The sequence below is a fragment of the Mixophyes fleayi genome, chromosome 1, assembly GCF_038048845.1.
Source record: "Mixophyes fleayi isolate aMixFle1 chromosome 1, aMixFle1.hap1, whole genome shotgun sequence".
NCBI classification, from domain to species: domain Eukaryota; kingdom Metazoa; phylum Chordata; class Amphibia; order Anura; family Limnodynastidae; genus Mixophyes; species Mixophyes fleayi.
In genome coordinates, this window is record NC_134402.1 from 453,947,891 (window position 1) to 453,969,731 (window position 21,841).

The 21,841-nt window shown below is 41.9% G+C and overlaps 1 protein-coding gene across 5 annotated transcripts in view; it reads right to left on the reverse strand.

The window, feature by feature from the left end:
* UNC13B (unc-13 homolog B) overlaps positions 1-21,841 on the reverse strand; it is a 211,880-nt gene that overhangs the window by 152,009 nt on the left and 38,030 nt on the right. For all 5 annotated transcript variants that reach the window (XM_075186722.1, XM_075186731.1, XM_075186711.1 and 2 more), the window contains exons 3-6: positions 21,692-21,721; positions 15,579-15,678; positions 2,048-2,165; positions 323-446 (exon numbers count right to left, since the gene is read on the reverse strand). In XM_075186722.1, coding sequence (XP_075042823.1) covers positions 323-446; positions 2,048-2,165; positions 15,579-15,678; positions 21,692-21,721 — 372 coding nt within the window. The remainder of the gene's footprint in view (positions 1-322; positions 447-2,047; positions 2,166-15,578; positions 15,679-21,691; positions 21,722-21,841) is intronic.

The following is a 21,841-nucleotide window of genomic DNA, read 5'->3' on the forward strand; positions in this document are numbered from 1 at the left end:
TTTCACGTCTGCATTTATATTGTCTACCTCCTATGTCCCTGTTGTATGAATGTCCTGGTTTCCCCCACTACTCTGCACTGCAGAGCCTTACAAATTAACAATAAAAATATAAACAAAATACAAAGAAGGAGAGGGACTGAAAGGCAGGTAAAGACCTCAATATAGTCTATATAGACATCAGAAAGGACACCTTACAAGACCAGCATCATATATCAGAAGACCGAAAGACTTGTGTAATTATCTGCAGTTCTCTGTTGTTCTACTTTCTATACCGGCTGCCTGTATCTGGGCACGGTAGACAAGGTAAATAACCAAAACTCACCAAAAGGCAACTCGAATCTGGAATCCAGTAAGATCTTATGAAGAGTTGGGTTCCTGGTTCCACAGATCTCATCGTCCTTCATCAAGACCTCGGCTTCCAGCGCTGACCACTCCCCAGGACCCTCCTGCCAAGGAAAATTTAATCAGACTCAACTTCTGTTAATAGCTTTAATTATTGGACTGCTATGTGTCCTCCTGTACATTTAAAGCTGCACTACTGTGTACTAAATAAACTGTAGAGCAAGGGGAGAGGGGTGACTGCTCCATGCTGTCATCGTTCCCAGGACACCTCTCACCACCAGTCCCGGCATTTTAAAACTGTGAACAAAGTAGTAGATTTGCTGCATCCCTGTTCCCTTCACTGAACGGCCAGTTGTTCAAGGGCCGATTTAGGACAAAAATGTCTACTTCTGTCAAAAGCGGATTATTTTCACTCGTGAATGGGAAGTTTTTCGTTTGACCCTATACAGAAAGGGTACAAGCAGTAAGAGCCTTTGCGTGGAGAAGCCTATTTATTAAGTATTTTTGGGGGTGGGTATAGGTAGCATCAATACATCTGTTCTTTTGTGGCCATGTTGAGATGGCTTACTGGAGGATGGCGAAGCAGTAGGTTTACCCTTATGGATCTGGGTCTCCATTACAATATTTTTATAATAAAGTGTGGCAACGAGGAGATATTTTATTGAAAAAGAAAGAAAAAACGAAAAAGGTTTTCTGCTAGCCAGGGCTTCCCATCCTTTCATAAATCGCCCCCATAGTGTCTGAGTGAATCCACAAAGCTCTGGGATTCCAGGGCTCCAGGAATTTATCAAAGACGCCAACACACGTAACAATTTCATCACACAAGCGGTCACATCTGGTGGGATCTTACATTTATCTCTCTGTGTGGGCACATAACAGATCTTAATTAAAAAAAAATATATACAAGCTAGTTTAATTTTTTTTTTTATTAATCAATGCTTGCAATCAGTCGCATAGCCAACTGTGTGGGCAGATTAATCAGCCATAAATAATTAACATATCAGATTTACATTGTTCTCTGGGTCTGCAACTCGTTCCATGAACAGACTATTCAACTACAATTCATAAACTCACAGTGTGCCGTACCGTAAGGTGCAGTAGCTTTGAAGTGCTCTCTGCTCCTTTAAAGCAAACTAAACAAAAACATTTAACACTTATTTTAAATCCATGCAATCTATTCAGAGATGTCACCTCTGCCGTGCTCAGTGATGGAAGTTACATTTTAAAAAGAAATTAAAAAAAAAATAAAAGTGGTACAAATCTGACTTATGTCAAACAGGGCCACAGAGAACCGATCTACCGGGAAGTTCCAGGAAGCTTCAGAAATAGGTTTGTGACACCAGACAGGGCAGGATTCCACCCCACCAGCTCTCCCAGGACACAAGTGCTGGCGAGGTGTTAATTTAATGTAAATGAGACACTTAACTACTGGTTGGGAATCCAGTGAGCAGACACAGAAGGCAGATAATTGGTCGCAGGCTTGTCTCTGCTAGAAGTCACTGAGCTGTCTGTTGCTATTTGTTCCTTAATGGGATGACATCTTCCTTCCATCACACTACACTGAGCACACAGCCCGGCTCACGTTATCAGAAGAAACACTTTACTGTCACTTAGTATTGTTGTTCAGTTTGTGCGGCTCACACAACACAGCTACTTAATGCAGGATAACGCTGCAGTTGTTAAACTGTGAAAAGGAAGATCTCACCTCGTCTGACTGTCGGATCGTCTGCAGAGGGATCCATAGCGTTCCCACCATCGTGTCCCAAATGAGGCCCTTGTTCCACATTTCCACGATCAGCCCAAGGTCAAGCCGGCTGATCTCACTGCAAGACAAGTCAATGTTTGGTTAGATCTGTAGAGTAGGTCTAGGAGACCTGAGTCCTACCGGCTGTTGCAGATTCCCTAATGGCAGAGCCGTAACTTAGAATTCTAGCGCCTGGGGCTAGAAAGACAAATGCCGCCACCTTGCCCACAATTTTAACCAAATGAACCTAAAATATTCCTAAACTGCGCCCCCCCCCTTCAGCATTGCGCCCTGGGCGGTCGCCCCTATCGCACAGCCCTAATTATGGCCCTGCCTAATGGTTCCTGCTACTGTACACGCTGGATACTTTGGCTCTATGGGAATGTTTGTGGGTACAGAGTCACAGACGAATGATATCACCGATCACCCTCTGATAGGTAGCGAGTTCACACACAAATCTGATCAATAACAGTCACTTATCTTTATAAAGGTGGAATCCCCACTTGTATTCTGCACCGAAGTGTCATAATAACGGTGTCATTACAGGGAATATGGGAAAATACCCTGTACACACAGATAAACGTAGGAAACGAATATAATTAGGAATACCTCTCTGTAGAGGGACACTCAATCTAAAAGTGGCTGATAAGAGGATACAATTGTCCCAGCATACAGTGTTAGACATAACAGAAGGGAGTGATTATCAATGACACAGCCGAGTTCTGCAAGCAGCGCTACCTGGAGAAACACTTTACTCTTATCGGCCAGACTGGCTCTCTGTAATCTCTAGAAATTAGTACCAGGACTATTCGGTCCACGCCCGGGAATATCAGGACTATTCTGTCCGAGCCCGGGAATATCAGGACTATTCTGCAAGTTGGGGGGGGGGCGACAGTTAAAATATTGGGAGATTAACGATACCAAAAACCAGAAATGTGTGATATTAGATCTGTCCAGTTACCATTTGTCAGTGCAGCATAAAGTTGGGATATCTACTGGGAGTAGTGGAGCACTATTCAATAATACTGTTCAACTATTAAATTAAAAGAATAACTGATCTACGTTAATTAATACATAAAAAACAAAATTGAGTTACGTTAAACCCCTAGATTAGGGTACCTGACAGCATCTCTAAAAAGTATTTTTAATCCGTTAGAGACAGCAGAAAACCCTCTGACGTCTTTAGGAAATTTGTCTACATGGACTCCAATACAGGTAAAAATAAACAGACTGCAGTCTATTAAGCTGCTGTGATATCACAGGCCCTACCATGGCAGGACTCCACCAAACCACACAGTGCATTTTCACAGTCACTCTACCCCTAATACAGCAGCCTGCTGCAGAAAAGCGAGTGTGTGTGTGTGACGGACCTTGTTCCATATAAATACACATCTATATCATTCAGCTCAGCAACACATGACCTCTGCTAGATAATAAGGACAGAGAGTGGATTTACTTGGTCTTTAAATGCAGAGCAATAGGATCCCAGCAGAGACTGAGTGAAGAGCCATTGATATAGGTGATAAAGGGTCATTAATCTAGAGAGCAGAGCACTGTGCTCTAGAGCAGTATTAGAGACCAGCTGACAGTGTACACACCCCTATACCACACAGTAATGTACAGTACAGCGTCAGATCCTTGCTGGTGTCCGCATGTAGAGGCTGAGCCTGCAGGAGACACTCTCTCCCGGTACACACTGTTCCCATTCTCGCACCCACAGAAAACTACAAACAAGGACTTAATTATCGGCTTCACAACTTCCAATTTACATAGTAAATGAAAGGGGTCGATTAAGAAGCAGCAGAATACAGCCTTAATTACAGAGCAGTGAACCAGACACAATGGGGGGAAAGGAGGAGAGATGTTGTGCCTTATACATTACTGCAAACCCAACAGTCATATATTAAAAAGAGAGGTGTTAATAAGACAGGGGGGTAAGGGAGAACCTGAAGGAACTACAGGCAGCAAAGGGGTTAATCAGGGAGGTTTATATTAAGATCAATAGAGAATGCAGGAAGACCTGTGTTTACTGCTGAACTCTTACTGCCCCCTAGTGGTGGAATGTAAATCTGTAAAGTGGTTACATTACAACTGGGAAACAGGACATTAACAACAGACCACCAGCACTGAGGTTTCACGGAGAGTCTATATTATGTTTTGTTACCCTCATTTCAAGGTCATTTCATTGGACATTAATGACAACCAGTTTAATCAGCGTATTCTCCTCCTCCTAGGAGGTCCCAGTTTTACGCCCATCAGCACAACATATAAACAGAGTTGGATGGCAGAAGGAACCTACAGGTCAGTCTAATCTGAACTTTTCTTGGGCCTTCTGTTTTTGGAGGTCAGGGGTGTTAGATTTTAGAAATAAATCTAAACAATTGCAATATGTTTGTCCTATGCATTGCTTATTACAGTCCTATACGCTGCCCCCCTCCCACCATCCCCCCACGGATCTCTCACGCTGAGAGCCACCTACCCACTGGTGTGTATACACTGCGTCTGACTCGGGACAAGTGCCATGTGAAAGTAAAACACATTTATTCTGTCACCATCCCATTTGCATTTATACTTGTGACTGTGCGTTTGTGCTGCAGTTTCTGAATGCTGCTTGTTCCGTTTCACGGGGTTCAAAACATGCCAGCGCACTTGAAAGAGTCCATTCATCACTGTAGGAGCGCACCGTGTACACACCCACTCAGGGTAACCCCAGTATTGTGATGTATTTCTCCCCATTCACATCCACGGGCCATTCATTTCAATGGGATGGTGTGCTACATGAAAAAACCCCAATGAAATGAATGGGCCATTGACATATATGGAGCAGCACATTATTTGCCCCTCCCCCATATCAACAGAATTTTAGCTAGTCTATTGAGGTGTGAATAAAACTGGGATTTCCCTGAAATTTCATTACTACCTGATGGTCCGGTCAAACTGCTAGAACCATCTCCCTGCTTGGTGACCATCGGGGTGGCCTCTGTACAAGCGCCTCAGTGCTGAACACCCACGATGGAGACCTGAAATCTCAGCACGAAAAGTGTTTTGTGGATTTATGGCTTTTCTTATCTTCGCTCCACTACTCACCTGTCTGACGGGGAAAGGCAACTTGCAGAACGTAAATATAGGTCTTCTAGGTGGCACAGCGTCATTTGTCGCTGGAGCTCCGTTTCCGCCATAACCGTTGGGTGATCTACTGCTCGAACAAGTGACTGGCACTAGGATACCTCTTTGTGCACTACATACCGGCTATCCTGCTGGTTCGGTCACATCGCCGTTACGGTTTCACTGATTGATGGCTGGTGGAACAGCCTCCATACGGGTACCTCCGCAACGGATATCCGCAGTGGGAGTCTGAAGTGCTTACATCGGATAAACTCTATGGCCTCTGGGCCTTCCCTATCCTGATCATCTATATATCTGTCTGAAGGACAGCGGTGGCCTGAAGACTGGGCCCTGGGATCTGCACGCGACACTGTCTCATCCATGGACGGGGTGAACGATCTTGGGGCCCTCGTGGTGAGGCCGTGGTCCCGCCCAAGTTTATTAAGTGGAAATCCGTCAAACACTTATTGAGCTCATCCCTTCCACTCTCGTGACTGCACATGTGATAGGCCATTGTGACCACGGCTCTAGGAGTTGCCTGGTGAGCCCTGCAAGTAAAGTATTTTACCAGCTTTCCTCTGCAACTCACTTGTCACGTTAGAACGGAGGATTGGTGAATGGCGTTTGATTGGCAACACCTTTTCTGGTTGGCAGCTTCGGTGTTCTTGATAATGATGGTACAATAAACTCCTAAACAACGGCTCACAGCTGGGATCTGTCCCTATAAACAAGCTCAACAAATCCATAATCTTCCTTCCACCACCCAGGCCGCAATGTTGATACAGTTTACAACCCATAACCTCCCACGCATTCACTGTTGTCATTATACTGCTTCATGACTTGCTCTAGATTTTATATAACCTTTAAGATTACAGCAACATTACTCACCTGAGGACTCATCTCTTGACACCTCGGGTGACTGATTGATCTTGTACTCTGGTGGTGATTATTGAGACAGCAATATTGTTTGTATGCTCTATTATATTCCATTGTTAGTCATTGTTCCTTACATTGCAATTTATTTTATGACAATCTAGCATCCCAGGTTTACCTGTGATTTAATAGTCTGCCTAGCGCTTTACATGGTCACTCAAGTGCTTTGACTAGGTCTGGAGGTTAAATCATCCTAATCTAGATTGAATTGCTAATGTTCCTGAATTTGGTTTTTGCTGCATAACATTTTAACCTGTCTCTGCTCACAATTTTACAGTTGTATTGTTTTACTGTGTTTATTCTTATTCTCTGTTGTTAATGCCTCTAGAGCAGTTAACTGTGTTTCGATATCTAGCTCTATCACATTTTAGTTACTGTATGACCATTTTTGCTTGATCTTGGCTGACCGTGTTCTTCTGATTAGTCACCTCCAGAGTATGATGGGCAAATATCTCAATAAACTATTCCTCTTCCAAAGGCACAACACATTCTATACCTTCAAAGATAGGGGAGGGATAGACAGATGAGCAACAAATCTTCCTCATCTTCACAAACTTCTACAGAAGACGACATGGATCCCCAGACATCGCATCAGGAAGAACAAGTCATGGTCTTAGCCCCTAACTCGATTGAGGAGGTGGCTAAAATGAGCTTGAAATGGATCGTGTCACAGTAAAAAGTTTCAGGATCTCCATAACTCTCTGGAATCCGCGCGACCCACAACTGAATTGAATACTTCTAGAATTTCTAGCCTAGAATTTGGAGGACTATGCCAATCCAATTCAAGCTATGATCGACTCTCAAGCCAGATCTCTCCAGTCGCTCACTGAAAAATTGAAGATCATGAGAATAGAAACAGGAGGAATAATCTGAGATTTGTGAGGATCCGGGAGTCAATCAAGGAGAAACAACTTTCCAGCAACCTAAGCCTCACTTTACTCAAGGCCCTGGGCATCCACTCTGATACAGAGCCGATCCGATTGAAAGAGCGCACAGACTGGGCCCTGAAAAGCAGGAAGCTATCCAACCTCGCCCTGCAATTGCCAGATTTCTGGACTTCAGGACAAAGGTGAAGATATTCATGGCTTATAGAAAATTGCCACAACTTTTCATTCATGACAGACGTATTCTTATATTTCAGTATTGTTCTGCTTCTGTGGCCCAAAAGAGAAACGAGTTTTCAACAGCAGAACGACTCCTTGTGAGAAAAAAATAAATAAAAAAAAGTATGCACTCCTATATTATTATTATTATCTCCACTCCTATATCCAGCAAAGCTTAGTGTTGGTGACAAGTATTGAGTGTGGTCCCACTTGGGAGTTCCCTCTCATCTTTTTACAGAGAATAATTTTTTTATATTTAAAATGAACTGGCTGGAAGTGTCAATAGCAGTGGACTCTAGAGTCTAGATATTTTTTTTGAAACGTGCCAGTAAATACCAGATTTAGAGGTTTCTCGTGAACATCAAGGAATTGAGAATCGTTGCATATGATCCTCCTGTTCTTCTATAAAAACAGGTGTTCTGTGCGGCAACAGCAGGAGGTAAATGTATTAATGTCCGGATTCTTCAACACCCGCGAGTTCAGCGTCTTCGGCGATTAAATTTAAAGCGGCGCTGCATTGTAAAGGGAAACTTCCCTTTACAATGCAGTGCCGCTTTAAATTTAATCGCCGAAGACGCTGAACTCGCGGGTGTTGAAGAACCCGCATGTTAATACATTTACCCCCAGATTGTGTTTCATTTTGATCTTGTTTTTGTTCACCATATACTGCCAGTGAGCAAACTTTTTTCTTAATGTTTGAAGATTTCTTTCATTCACTTTATCCTGCATGTACCACTGCCGGGCCCACGTCTCTACTAGTTTATTTCATGTGATTAGGTTAGATCACCAAAATTTCACGTGTAACAGATTTGTTTATACGCTTACCTCTGCATTTCTTGCATAGACTATTTTTATTATTTTTGTTGTATCTTTGCTTTGAAACAGTGACAATAAAAATACTTAAAAAAAAACACATAACACATTTTGTTTTTTATTTCCCTTGAATTACAATTAGAAGATCCTATTGGATTACAAAGATTGTTTTCATTATTATTATTAATAAATGTGAATGTGGGCTTTAATTCAATAATTTAAAAAGGTGTTCGGTTTGCGGGTTTATTTTTGTTTTGTTTGTTTTTTTACATTTTTAATATTTTAGTAGGTTTATAATGGAATAGGGTGTTAAAATCCCCTTGCCATTACACTGGGACCACTGCCTTAGTTAGTTCTCAGTGCTTCTCTATCCGAAAATCTTTGTAGAATTATTAATCATAAAATTACAGCCTTCCTGACCTCTAGGTGTACTCTTATATCACCTATCCTAAGCTGGACATGTTCAGCATTTGAAGTCTTTCCAGCGTCCTATTAGGGTCCTATTAGGACCCCGTCTTATTTGTAGACATTGTTTTGTGCACTACAAGGAGCAGAAAGCCTTCGCTTATTCATCTGTGTGTCCAATAACGGAGCAGGCAGTGGTAGAGCTGGGAGAGTCATGTGCAGTTTTAAAAAAGTGGTTACACACAGACCTACCCCGACTGATAAATAATGATTACATTAGGTGCTGTTACCCCAGTGTTATATACGTCTCAAAGTAAAATGTAAACAAAGTGGATATAAAAGTGAAAAACCATGTACATGGGACACAAACAGAGCAACAGAGGGAAGGAACCTAGTGGTTCTATTACCAGAGCATATGTAGTCAGAGATGGGAAAGTAAGTAGGAAGCCTGATAACACTCCGAAAAAAATGCTGATTCTCAGACGTTTGACATCATTTTTTAAAGCAGGATTTGGCAACTCCACATCAAAAGTATGGAAATGGATTTGTTTTGCATCATTCTGTGATACCTCTACTATATACGTCAGTTGGGAATAACTATACGCTATGGGGTATTTACATTTGCATTAATTGGTTAACTCCACGACACTTTATAGCAAGCCTGTCCAACCTGCGGCCCTCCAGGTGTTGTGAAACTACAAGTCCCAGCATGCCCTTCCAGCTATCAACTGGTTGTCTACCAGCAAAGCATGGTGGGGCTTGTAGTTTCACAACACCTGGAGGGCCGTAGGTTGGACAGGCCTGCTTTATAGGGAGTCAAAAGGACCTCGTACTATGTCTGACCTGTGATATCTCTTTCATCTTCAACCCAATGTAAATATTTATTATCAGAGACAAGATCATAATCATCTATTTATTTATATAGCGCCACTAATTCCACAGCCGTGTACAGAGAACTCATTCACATCAGTCCCTGCCCCATTGGAGCTTATTCTAAATTCCCTAACATACACACACACAGACAGACTAAGGTCAATTTGATAGCAGCCAATTAACCTACCAGTATGTTTTTGGAGTGTGGGAGGAAACCCACACAAGCACGGGGAGAACATACAAACTCCACACAGATAAGGCCATGGTCGGGAATTGAACTCATGCCCCCAGTGCTGTGAGGCAGAAGTGCTAACCACTTAGCCACCGTGTATAGAGAGTAATATAAATGTAGAACCCAATCTACCACCAATTTTACCCATGGCAAATTTTAACCTTGTAGGAAAAGATCCTCACAAGCCAGAGAGCATCATATCAAATACCTTAGAAGCGATGTCTGCCCTGTCCTCATCTGTATACATGTAATGGTCGTATTATTATCAGCATCACACAGAGGGATCTGCTCGATTCATAGGTTATCTGTAATATACTTCATCCATGTCCCCCAATATCGGTCTATAGCTTTCCCTCTCCAAAGGACAGACATGAGAGGTGTAAGGTGTAACTAAATAAAGCCTGCTTAATTATTATTTTTTAAATAATTGTAAACTCTTTAGGTCACATTTTCAAAGTAAAATCTGATTGAAAGGAAAAAAAGAGGAACGCCAGGTGATGACGTAACCCATGTCTCAGTCTAGATCAGTGTTGGCTAACCTGTGACACTCCAGGTGTTGTGAAACTACAAGTCCCAGCATACCCTTCCAGCAATAAGCTGCTATATATTGGCAAAGCATGCTGGGACTTGTAGTTTCACAAACACCTGGAGTGTCAAAGGTTAGCCATTACTGGTCTAGATCAATACTGCCCAACCCCAAGAGAGGTGGCTCCCCATAATATCTGACAATCAGGGGACCCCAGAAGTAAATTCTGGCACCCTATAGGATTCCCAAAGTCCTCCCCACCCCACCCTGCCCCAGGCCACTAACAAATCACGTCCTGCGAGTTTATCATCTGAGAAAGGAACATTCACACACAGGAAATCCTGAATACAGGACCTGTTGGTGTCTTATATTATCACACATTCCTGCATGGCTCAGGACTGGATGAGACTGGTGTAGGAGGGTTATAATCAACAAAAACATGAAGGTAGAAAGTTCTCAAATGTAGGAAACTTCTTACACTGTCATATTTTACAGCAGATGGGACACATGTGTCCACTAGATGGCAGACTCTACTTATAAAGTCTTCACTTCAGTGATTTTAAAAAATTTTTTAAAAAAAATAACTGTACTATGATGATCATGCCCAGTGGTCAGGTCATGTTGGGGGTGTAGTGTCCTATGTCTGTATAGAGTGTAATAGAATTGTATTATGATCATGTCCAGTGGTCAGGTCATGTTGGGGGTGTAGTGTCCTATGTCTGTATACAGTGTAATAGAATTGTATTATGATCATGTTCAGTGGTCAGGTCATGTTGGGGTGTAGTGTCCTATGTCTGTATACAGTGTAATAGAATTGTATTATGATCATGTTCAGTGGTCAGGTCATGTTGGGGTGTAGTGTCCTATGTCTGTATACAGTGTAATAGAATTGTATTATGATCATGTCCAGTGGTCAGGTCATGTTGGGGGTGTAGTGTCCTATGTCTGTATACAGTGTAATAGAATTGTATTATGATCATGTTCAGTGGTCAGGTCATGTTGGGGTGTAGTGTCCTATGTCTGTATACAGTGTAATAGAATTTTATTATGACGATGTCCAGTGCAGGTAATCTCTGCAAAACAAAGAGTTTCTCAGAAGCAGAACGCTAGATACCGCCCTAACCACAGTAATCTCAGCAGACACCCATAGGACACAAATCATTAAAAGAAAGCAAAGCATAAAAAAAGTAGTAACTTTGCACATGGGCAAAACCATGTTGCATTAGAGGGGGAGGTAAATTTAAAATGTGGGGACAGATTTATAGTTCGGATAGGACATGTCCTAGATTAAACTTTAAATTTCAGCGTAAATTTAAAGCTATGAGGGATTTGTGTGCTACATGAAAAAATAGCCAGTATTTAATTTATGTGCAAAATAATAAACTAATTTACACCCCTGGCATTGTAACATGTTTGTCCCGGAGTACATTTACTCCTTTGACTCAGGCCCAAGGTCTCTTCCAGCGACCTTCCAGCGACCTTGCAGCTCCCAGCTTCATCCCCGACAGCTGGGATCCTTCTCCCCCAGTACATCTGTCACACAACCTATCAGCTAAGCACAAGGTGCTCACACCAGCAGTCTACACCTACAAACTGGTACCTGCTTGTGCTGTCACGACTGGGGGTTCACCAACACCTGATACCAGAGGGAAGAATAATCCCCAAATAATAGCCAAACAGCAGCTGAGAATGTCTGCTAAACAATACATTTAAGCCATTAATGTATAAAGGACCCATGTGTGTGGTACAGAACTTAGATTGTAAGCTCCTATGGGGAAGAAAGTGATGTGATTACATATTCTCTGCATAATGCTGCGTAATAGGATTGTTATATAAATAAAGGAGAACTTCTGTACAGAGAACAAGCAGCCAGGAACGTAATACACACATAAAAGGGAACAAACATGATATACAAAGTATAACATCAGGAGAACCTTGTCCACATACAGAATACTACACAGGAGAAAGGGCGCCCCGGGCGGGATGAACCTTTATTAGAGGAGCCAGATACACTTTCCAAAACTTCTGGACAACAAACACTTTGCCTGGGGTTCTGCAGGTTGTGGTTATAACCCCCTGGTTATTTCCGTAAATCATGGAGACAATTATATATTTTCCCATCGTTTCTCTACCAAACAGGTGTATTCAGGTTGAGGATGGCATTAGAACATTATCCGCTGATTCAATACAATAAGGCATCAGTAGAAGGGCTCGGATAGGCCGGACTTATGGTCTGTGGGGCTGGATCACTTAAATTACTTATTGTATAAATATACTTAAATTATTAGCGCTGTGCACCAAATTCTATCTTTGCAAATGTACTGATTTGATACGGTGTTATATTTGTGTATTGGGAATGTACTGTAGCAATGGTGGAGGAAATGTGTTTGTGGAAGGAAGGAGGAAAGGAAATCCTAAATTAAGTTAATAAATTCTTTTCGGAGCAGAAGTGACAAAAAACCTGCTTTAGCCTGAACGCCCGGCCTGGGGTCATTACCTGTTGTCACATCTTGTTAGAGAGACAGGAAACTTCTGAACAGTCATTTAGGATATCACAGATTGATGTGAATTTTTTTTTTAGCAGCCTGGAGAAAATATCACATCCTAATGTTAAATTATGTGATGTAATATCAGATGTTTCGGGGCCTGGTTGCAAAAGGGGGCTGGTTTACGCCCTGCCAGGTTGTGTCCAAAACTGTATAAAAAAGCAGATTGTTTGACCATGTAATGTATCACTGTACATTACATCTGGAGATCTCTAGTACCTTAAACTAGTGTATGTAACTGGCCTTATCAGGACACTTGCGCTAATAAACATCACCGCTTCAAGATCCTGCTTTGACAACTACTTACCTGCTGTCATTTGCAAATTAGACTTAATCTAATCTGAGGTTAGGACCCAGCATCCAGTACCAGTGCTCTGCCGCTACCTGCAGCTCTGGCCAGTGTGATAGGCCAGGGGGAACCATCCACAGCAACCCTGATCTGAAGGCAAGAGGTCAGGGGTACCAGCCCCAGTGTACCAGCAAGGGGGTACACTAGCAGCGAGAGTTACCCAAAAAGGGACGCTGTTCCAGGTGCTGTTAAGGAACCTAGTGATGGCAGAAGGCTCCTCCTATTGCGGTTAGAGGGTGCATTTAGGAAAAAGAAAAAGGATCATTGGCAGGGCAAGCCCAGGCGTCCCCAGCAGCACCACACAGACAGGGTGGCATAGGAGGTCCATCCTGGCACAGTCTGGTTATACATTTCTCATTACGCCTGTATTTTAGGGTAACTCCTGTAATGACTACAGACCATGCAGCAAGATGGGAAAACTCAGTACAGCCGGAAGACAGAGGTTTTGTTCCTGAAACACACTACGGTCTGACTGCTACAAACGCAACAGTCGTATCATCATTACAAAGTGACACAGACGTTGTGCTCTACCCCACATTGTTACAGACCCAGAGGTTTTACTGAGCCAGGCTCATTGGTGGATTTAAACAAAGAGAAATTCAGCTTAAGAATTTGTTCAAGAAGGAGGGTTCCCCTGGGGCAGTGGGTAGGGTAGAATGGGGAGGGAGTAGGATAAATAAGGATGGACAGACTTACATTACAATAAGCAGCACAGAGTGATGAGTCTAAGACAGGTGATTAATGGAAACCAGAAGTAATATGTTTGATATTTGATAAAGCTATAAAAACTCTGTACACCAATATTAAATTAAAAACCATTTAAACAATAAAACAGTCAGCTTATTACAGTTTACCTCGAGTTTATAAAAACAGTTTTTCAACAGTCTTCGGTGTATAGACGAAATAAAATAGCCCCTTCATAATTAAAAAGACCCATGTAAATAAAATAAAAATAAAGACAATGACAAAAACAAAAAACAAGAATATAGATACAGTTATAACAACAAGGAGCGGAAAAGAAACACAAGTGTATAACGACACAATTAAATGTTACTTCAGTGTTAAATCGCTCCTTATCTGGTGTTTTCAGATATGTAATTAGCCCAATGAAAATGGCACTGCCCAGGCTATAAATCAGACTGTGCCGGTAACTACTGTGGATAAATGGAGGCAGGAACTGGAAGACACTAATGTGGGAACAGTAATCTATAAAGTGTCATACTGCAAAGCTCAACATATTTGTTAACATTAATGTCTACATACAGGGGCTGCTCTGTTTATTTATTTTTCCATTAAACTAATACAGTAAATACCTTAAGCGACAGAACCCTTTCTTATGCATCTAACCTTATCCCTTTTTTAAATAAATGTAACATTTCACCAAATCCATTTGGAGATCTAGGGTTCGATTTATGAAAGCACGCACTAAGCACAACCTGCGCTTAGTATTATACATTTGTTAGAATGCTGGTGATGTCTACTGAACATAAAATACATTATTACAGTTGCTCCTGATAGCAAACACATGTTATAGCATGCATAGGACACTGTCGTATCACTTCTGATCCTGACTAGCCCTGTAGCTGGAGCAAGAGATACGGTAGAAGAACAGGTAACGGAGATACTCAGAGCTGGATTCGGAGGGGGCTGTGTGTGCTCGAGCTTGGCATGTCCTTACTGTACATGGACTATAGCAAAACGCCATGTTCACTACCCAAAATCGTAGGCTGTAGTAAGTGTTCTTTGCGTTTGTGGATGAAGCGGACAGGGCTGCATTTACATATCTGCCGGGTCTGCGCAGAGTGTTTTTGCGTACGATATGCTCAAAATCGGCAGATACGTGAATCAGGCTCCTAGGGTCTAATTTATAGATCCAATACTTCTCTCTTTTCACAAAATTAATTTCCTATCACCTCCACGATTATCTGATTTTAGCACTTTTAAACCCACAAATTTAAAATAAGATGGTGTCACAATGGTGAAGAGCATCACAATGTGCAAATGTGTCAATCATCATCATCATCATCATCATCTGTCAATGGCCTATTTTCCAAAGTTTGCTTATGTTTTTGATGCAATTAATATGTTCCAACAAACAAGTCATTAAGATTTAATTCATGATCAATAAATAACCAGACACCTCCGTGAGGCTGAGAGTCAGGTCAGCAGATTCATGCATTTCTCATGGGGACTTGGATTAAGTGGCTGATCTGAGCCTGAAACTTATGTCCATAAGTGAATTACATCTTGGGACCCCTCGCAGACCTTCCCATCCGGATACTGACCGGAGAAGCTAAAGAAAGGGATAATTAACAGCCTTCTAGGTAGTTACCGCCCTCAGCCACACTACACATCCTGTACTACTGAGAGAGGAAGGTCCAAGACAGGTCGGCCAGTAAGGAACAAGACACAGCTCCGTATCCACCAAGAACCTCCCCTTACAGCACTTCTAGACCATGTGACCGTAACGTAGCGCCTATAGCTGGTGCGCCCTGCATGTATGGTCACATGAACCCCTCCAGCGCACTCCGCTGCTCACAGCCACACCCACATATAATTCCTCCAATCACGTGACATCACATTACACAGGATGACATCATCACTTACAACATGAAGTCTTGTTCCCAGCATGGCTGGTCGCCTCGCACGGTCACCGTTGTGCTCTTCACATTCTGCACCTTTAGGGTCACATAGGTGTTGAATTTATCTAGTATAAGACAAGACAAAGAGAGGTCACTATGTAATGAACATAAAAGTGTCACTATAGTCACTTCCCACCCTACACCCCAGTCTCAGACAGCGACCCCCCGATAACGCTGAACACCAACGCGTTTCATAGTCTCTCTGCACACAGGGAAGATGGAGGTGTTAGGAACGATGTACGACCTAGCAGAACATACATACGGCAGGGAATAAGGTACAGTGGGATTTAGAAAAGATGCAGCATTAAGGTTACGAATATTGGAGTTGGCTCTTTACACCAGTTACCCCCAGACAAAAACACAAATACCCCTTTATGACACTTCTCAGTCAGAAGGAGCAGCAGCCGCTAACACGACAAACTTCTCCTTAATGAAATACATTTATGGAACCGTAAACAGCGCTAATACCCTCCTCCCATTAGGTGATACAATAACATTTATAGATCAGACGGCTGCGCAGACACAGAAAATAGATCAATAATAGACTAATCTGTGTATAAAGATCACATTTATTAAATAATCCAGTAAATATCACAAATTTAATCTGTTAGATTTGACAGAGTGAGATTTGTAAGAGTCTTGGTATATAAACCGCACATCCAGAATATAGTCTAGTTTTGCTCTGTACCAATAGAACCAATGTCCCATAATGTAATAATGAGGTAACTGCACATTATGGAGGGAGGGGGAGATCTCCCCGCTCCTCTGGTATTAACGAGGAGAATAAAGGACAGATCTGCCCGGAGATCAGAGATATAAATATAATTAGGATTTTCCAACATGTTTTATGACCAAAGGGGATTTCCTCAGAGATACATAAATCATAGCTCGTTCTCTTATATTTACATGTTAATCAAATCATATTCAGCTGCCAAATGAAGCCTCAGAGGCCTGCAATAAGGCAACACATTCATATTAACAGTAAAATGAAAGCTAAAAAATAAATAAAATCATATCTTGTCCATTAGTCTCATTGGTACAATAAAAAACTAATAAAATCAATAACTACAATATTCATTATACTTCAAAGTCATTAGTATCATACACCTTCCAACGCTTCGTCTGTGGACGATGGCATCGTATGGCTGGTTCTGAGGGATTTTGGATTCACACAGAACGTCCCCCTAATTATCACACGTTATCAGAGCGCTACGTTACTGTGTCAACGGTTAAAGAAACATAACCGCTCTGATCATGTGACCAGACAGGACTGATTAATGTATCAAATTCATATCATCTGACCTCTTCAATCATAATGTATTAGATCTGTGCCGTCAATATGTATCTGAATGTAGCAGTGTTCCTCCATCACCAACCTATTACACATAAATTACATATATCATCTTGCATCACAAATATCCTAATATCCCATATCTGAAAGCCACCTTCCATGGGAAAAAACAAAAGATAATTAAACTGGTAATTGTCTGCAATAAGTATGCCAGAATAACTTGTGCATAAATATGGCAGCATGTGGCAAGCAACTCTTGTGTAATCATGTAATTTACTAGAGCGAATTCATTTAGTATGCAATATATCAAAACTTTTATACCTCCTGGATGTGAAGTCCTAACTAAACCTGAACACCCAGAAGACCCCCTCTGACACTACGGCAGTGACTCCAGTGTTCTGTTAGTAATGTGTTTGGTTTTAATGTAACAAAACTATAGGTATTACATGCAACCTGCTGCTTTAGGTGGCAGCCATTGTGTGTCATGCGTCCTATTTGCTTCATGATTAATCCTTAAAAATTTGGTGCTAATATGGATTTAAGTTTATAGCTTTGTTTTTAAAAAAAAAAATAAAAAAAATAATCTGAAATTCTGAATTTTGAATAATGGAGAGCTTGTAATTGAGGGAGACTGCAGTACATGGGACACTGGTGTCCGATTCCATATTAGAGGGGGACAACTTTACCAAGGAAATCTATTGAATTCCGATTTGCCATTTAGACTGACTGACTGACTGACTGACTGTTTTTTAAATGGCTTTTAAACACAGATTTGCAAGTCTATTAAAGATACAAACTATAGAATGCACAAATATTAATAGTAGTATTAAATATAGGTTATTTCTGCTTGTCCAATATATATCATCCAGGAAGGTATTAGCTTTGTTTATATGGAAATACAGGTACGGACCCCAGGCAGAAGGAATGATTATTAACAAACAGACAAACTGGAGAATTTGCTAAATTCTAGGAGTATAAAGCAGACGTGACCTGTTTGGGGAATTTAGGGGCACCCCCCTACATTAGACAGTAGACTCTCCTGAAACGCTCAGGAGGTAATACACTTTCACACCGAGTCTTTTACAGCAAACTGCTAACACCGTCAACGTGGAAGTAACCGCACAGCAAGAAGACGAAGGGCGAAGCGGGATAAAGCCCAACGGCAAACTATGACTGATGACCAAATAGAACGAGATCGTCATCACCATGTAAATATGACCTCAGCAAATTGTCCGTTACAGAGTAAACAACCGAAGAGCGCACAGGACAGAGGTAATATCACGTCAATGCCTACAAAAGTCAGTGAACAAGATGCCGCACCGTTCTGGATGTCGGTAACTTTGATGAAACAAATATTAAAGCTCATAACGGTGGTCCCATGAACACTATCTGTGAATTTTGCCACTAAGCATTTTGCGGCTGAGCAGCCGTCTGACAAACTATTCAATCAATGCTGCCACAAGGGTAGAGTCACATTGGATGCAATAAGGTCTGTCCGTGTTAAGTTATTTTTTTTCTATTTTTTTTGAGTAGGTAGTTTATTCCACATTCGTGGGATAAACGATGTGCGAAATTTAACCCTTACCAAAAACTGGTCCAATATGATCTTGCTGGGATTTTTTTCCATCATTTTGACGGTATTTCAACTAGTATTAGATATTTGATTTAATGTTCATTCTTTTAAAGTGCTGATTGATTTTTATCTGTAAATGTAAACTGTATATGTATCAATGAAAGCATTCCTCATATAATTATGAAGGGAGCAGGAGAAGGTGCGTTATGACATACCCTTGTATACCTCCCCCACTTCAAACACCGGTTATAGTGCTGTTTCAGTGCACTGATGTTTGGGGCATTTGCTTTGCAGACCTTGGCATGTTAGCAGCATTTAGAATGCTCAGACTTCCCAATGCATTAATGTGTAAAACACAAAGAGCAAGGAGCGTTCTGAAAATAAGCTACAACCTCACAAATAAAACGCTAATGGGTATGGTAACATTCGAGATAATTTTTTCTAGCGTCAGATCTATTAATATGCATTATAACTGCCAGTCCCCACAAGGTCCCTCCACAGCATCTCAATGGGGTGGAGGTCGGGACTTTGGCCATTCCAAATCTTTTCTTTTGTAGCCATTCAGTTGTAGATTTATTGCTGAGCTTAGGATCTTTGTAATGTTGCGTGATCCAATTTCAGCCATCCTTCCGCTGTCATACAAATGGCCTCACACTTTCTTCTAGAATACTCAGGTACAAAAGAAGAGTCCATGGTAGACTTGATGATTGAGAGACGTTCAGTGGCTTCAAACACCGACCCAAACCACCACCTCTTCACCACTGTGGTGGACAGCTGGTATGAGGCTCCTTGGGCGATACTCAGTTTGGTTTTTGCCAAACTTCCCATTAAGACAAAATAGCTCCAGTTTTGATCTCGATACACAGGACATTGTGGAACATTGCAGTACAGACTATGTTTGCATTGTTATTGTAGCTTTTGAGCGCTTTGCGATCTCAGAGCATCATCCTACGTTCTGACCTTTGGGTGGATTTCCTGAGACGCCCCTCCTGGGATGGCTGCCAGCATTTTTCAATGCTCTCCATTTGTAAATAATCGAAGTGTAGAATGATGGATTTCAAATGGTTTGGAAAGTACTTTATAATCCTTTCCAGGCTGATGAGCAGCAATAGCCACTTCTCTGAAATCAATACAAACATCTCTCTTCCTTGGCATGGTGCCAACACAAACCAGAGTGTGACCACCAGGAAGTGCCCCCACCCCTACAAGGACGTGCACCCGATTAGCAGCACCGTTCCACACATGGCTTCTTCATCTTGCTCACTATTTGTTAAATAATTACACAGTCAAATCTGTTATGGGTTATGTGTCACAATACCGGATTAAATCACATTTTAGGCCTTTCAGGGGACTAGATAAATGTGAGAAAAAGAAAGTGCTCCCTGTGTTTACATAGGTCTAAAACCAGGCGATTCATAAAACGACAGATCGCAGAAGATTAACGCCACAGTACATCGCCTACAATGATTTTCCTAGAACTTAACATTGAAACTTCCTGCAAAATATTATCCTGCCACTAGAGGGCACTTTGAGGGAATTATACAACACAAATCAGATGAAGAATAAATATGCAGAACAAGGATTACGGTGCTCAGTGAATCAAGTTACTCGATTAACGTCCCAACTTTAATGAATCAACAGCATCAAGCGTCTGATCGGAATCTGCCTCGCCCGCACTGAAAAGCGCTGGGGTTCTTACTGCAAGCGCCTGCCCGTTACCGCCTCTCACCACAGATTGTGCCGATTCATTAACCTAAAGCCAAATAAAGTTTCATTAATTATCAGCAGCATCTGTCATTCCGCTTAAAATGTGGCTCTGCCCGCGGCCTATTTATAAGGAGTCAACAACAAATCATTCGGCTAGCCAGCGTAACACAAGCAGAAGTTATCAATGGTTTGCGGATTATTGATCACATGAATATTTTTCATTATATGCAGTTATTCATACATGTAAACGCTGCTTGAAAACGTAAAACAAAATCCAGATAAAGCCGGAGGTCACCGCAGACCAGTGATCCTGTTGTACTGCTCTCCAATCACTTTAGCCTGGTACCCTACTAGGGACATCAGACGACTTGTACGCTCGGACTGATACAGTGAAAGGGTTAACGAGCACAGGATTCAGGCTGTGGATTATTGTATTAGCAGGAAAGCTGCAGATCCCCGAGGAACGGTTCTACAGAAAGGATTCCCTTTATCCAACGTTCAAACGCCGCATCTCCTCCTCGCATTCAGAGACGGTATCTTTGATCCCAGGACCACCAACCACTCTGACATTTCATTATCTAGGACAGCTGAAGCTTCACCTCTGAGCCCCCGGCGACTCGTATCAGGAGACATTAGCAGTGTAGCAGCTTGTTAACCTGTTGTGTGTGGGGACGGGAAAGGGCAGAGATTAAAGGGGGGACGTCCAGTCGAGACAACTCATCTCTCCAATCCGCCACCGTTTCCGGCTGCCGTACACGTAGCAAACACCCCAAGGTGAAATCTGTCTGCCAGTAATCGCACCGCGGAGGTCAGTTGTGAGCTGGTTCGTAGCTCTTTCCTATGGTGTTACGTCACGTTGAGCATGGACCCCCAGACTCTTGGTCCCAAACCTAAATAATGATGCTCTGTGGGTGTTGTGAAGCTTTAATTTAAATAAGTTAGTTATTCAGCCGTTCATATCCTGCCTTGGAAGCAGGAATAACTATTTCTGTGTGTGTCCCGAAAAGAAATAGGTAATAAGTCTGTTTGGTGAAGCCAGAAGTTTACACGTGAAAACAATCTGCTGCCCTTAGATGTATTTACTACACCGTCCCCAAATACTTATGTATCAAAGACGGGAGTGATACAATTACAGGCTATACTTTATGTTTCCCTTATTAAAAGGTGGCAGCACATTGGCATTTTTTTCCAGCTTCTTATGCGCTCAGACTTAAATTTTCATAGCGCATTTATGTCTGTGCGACACCCTGTCCGTTCTACCGATAGAATCAGGATTTTATTATGAAGGCATTACAGAAAAGAGCCAGTACGACACCACCCTAAGCAGGCGACAACCCAGCTAGAACCAGGGAAGGCAGCAAACACGTATGTAGGTTCTAATCATCATTCCAGTCAGTTCCCAATTCTCTACTGCAGTAAACACAGTTAGACCCGTCCAGTGTGTACTCAGGAGACAAGAGGAACTCTATAATTACTGCGACAATGTATACAGAGCGAGGACACTTACCTGGGGGCCCCTGCAGCTTGGCCTTTTTAACTGTAAAAGAAGAGAAAAAACAATTAATTCCTACAGTCAAAAGAAATATTTTTAAAAATCAGGAGAAAAGAAAATGCATTTGGTGAATTAAACCTTTTCCACCATTAAACCTGCGCTGGA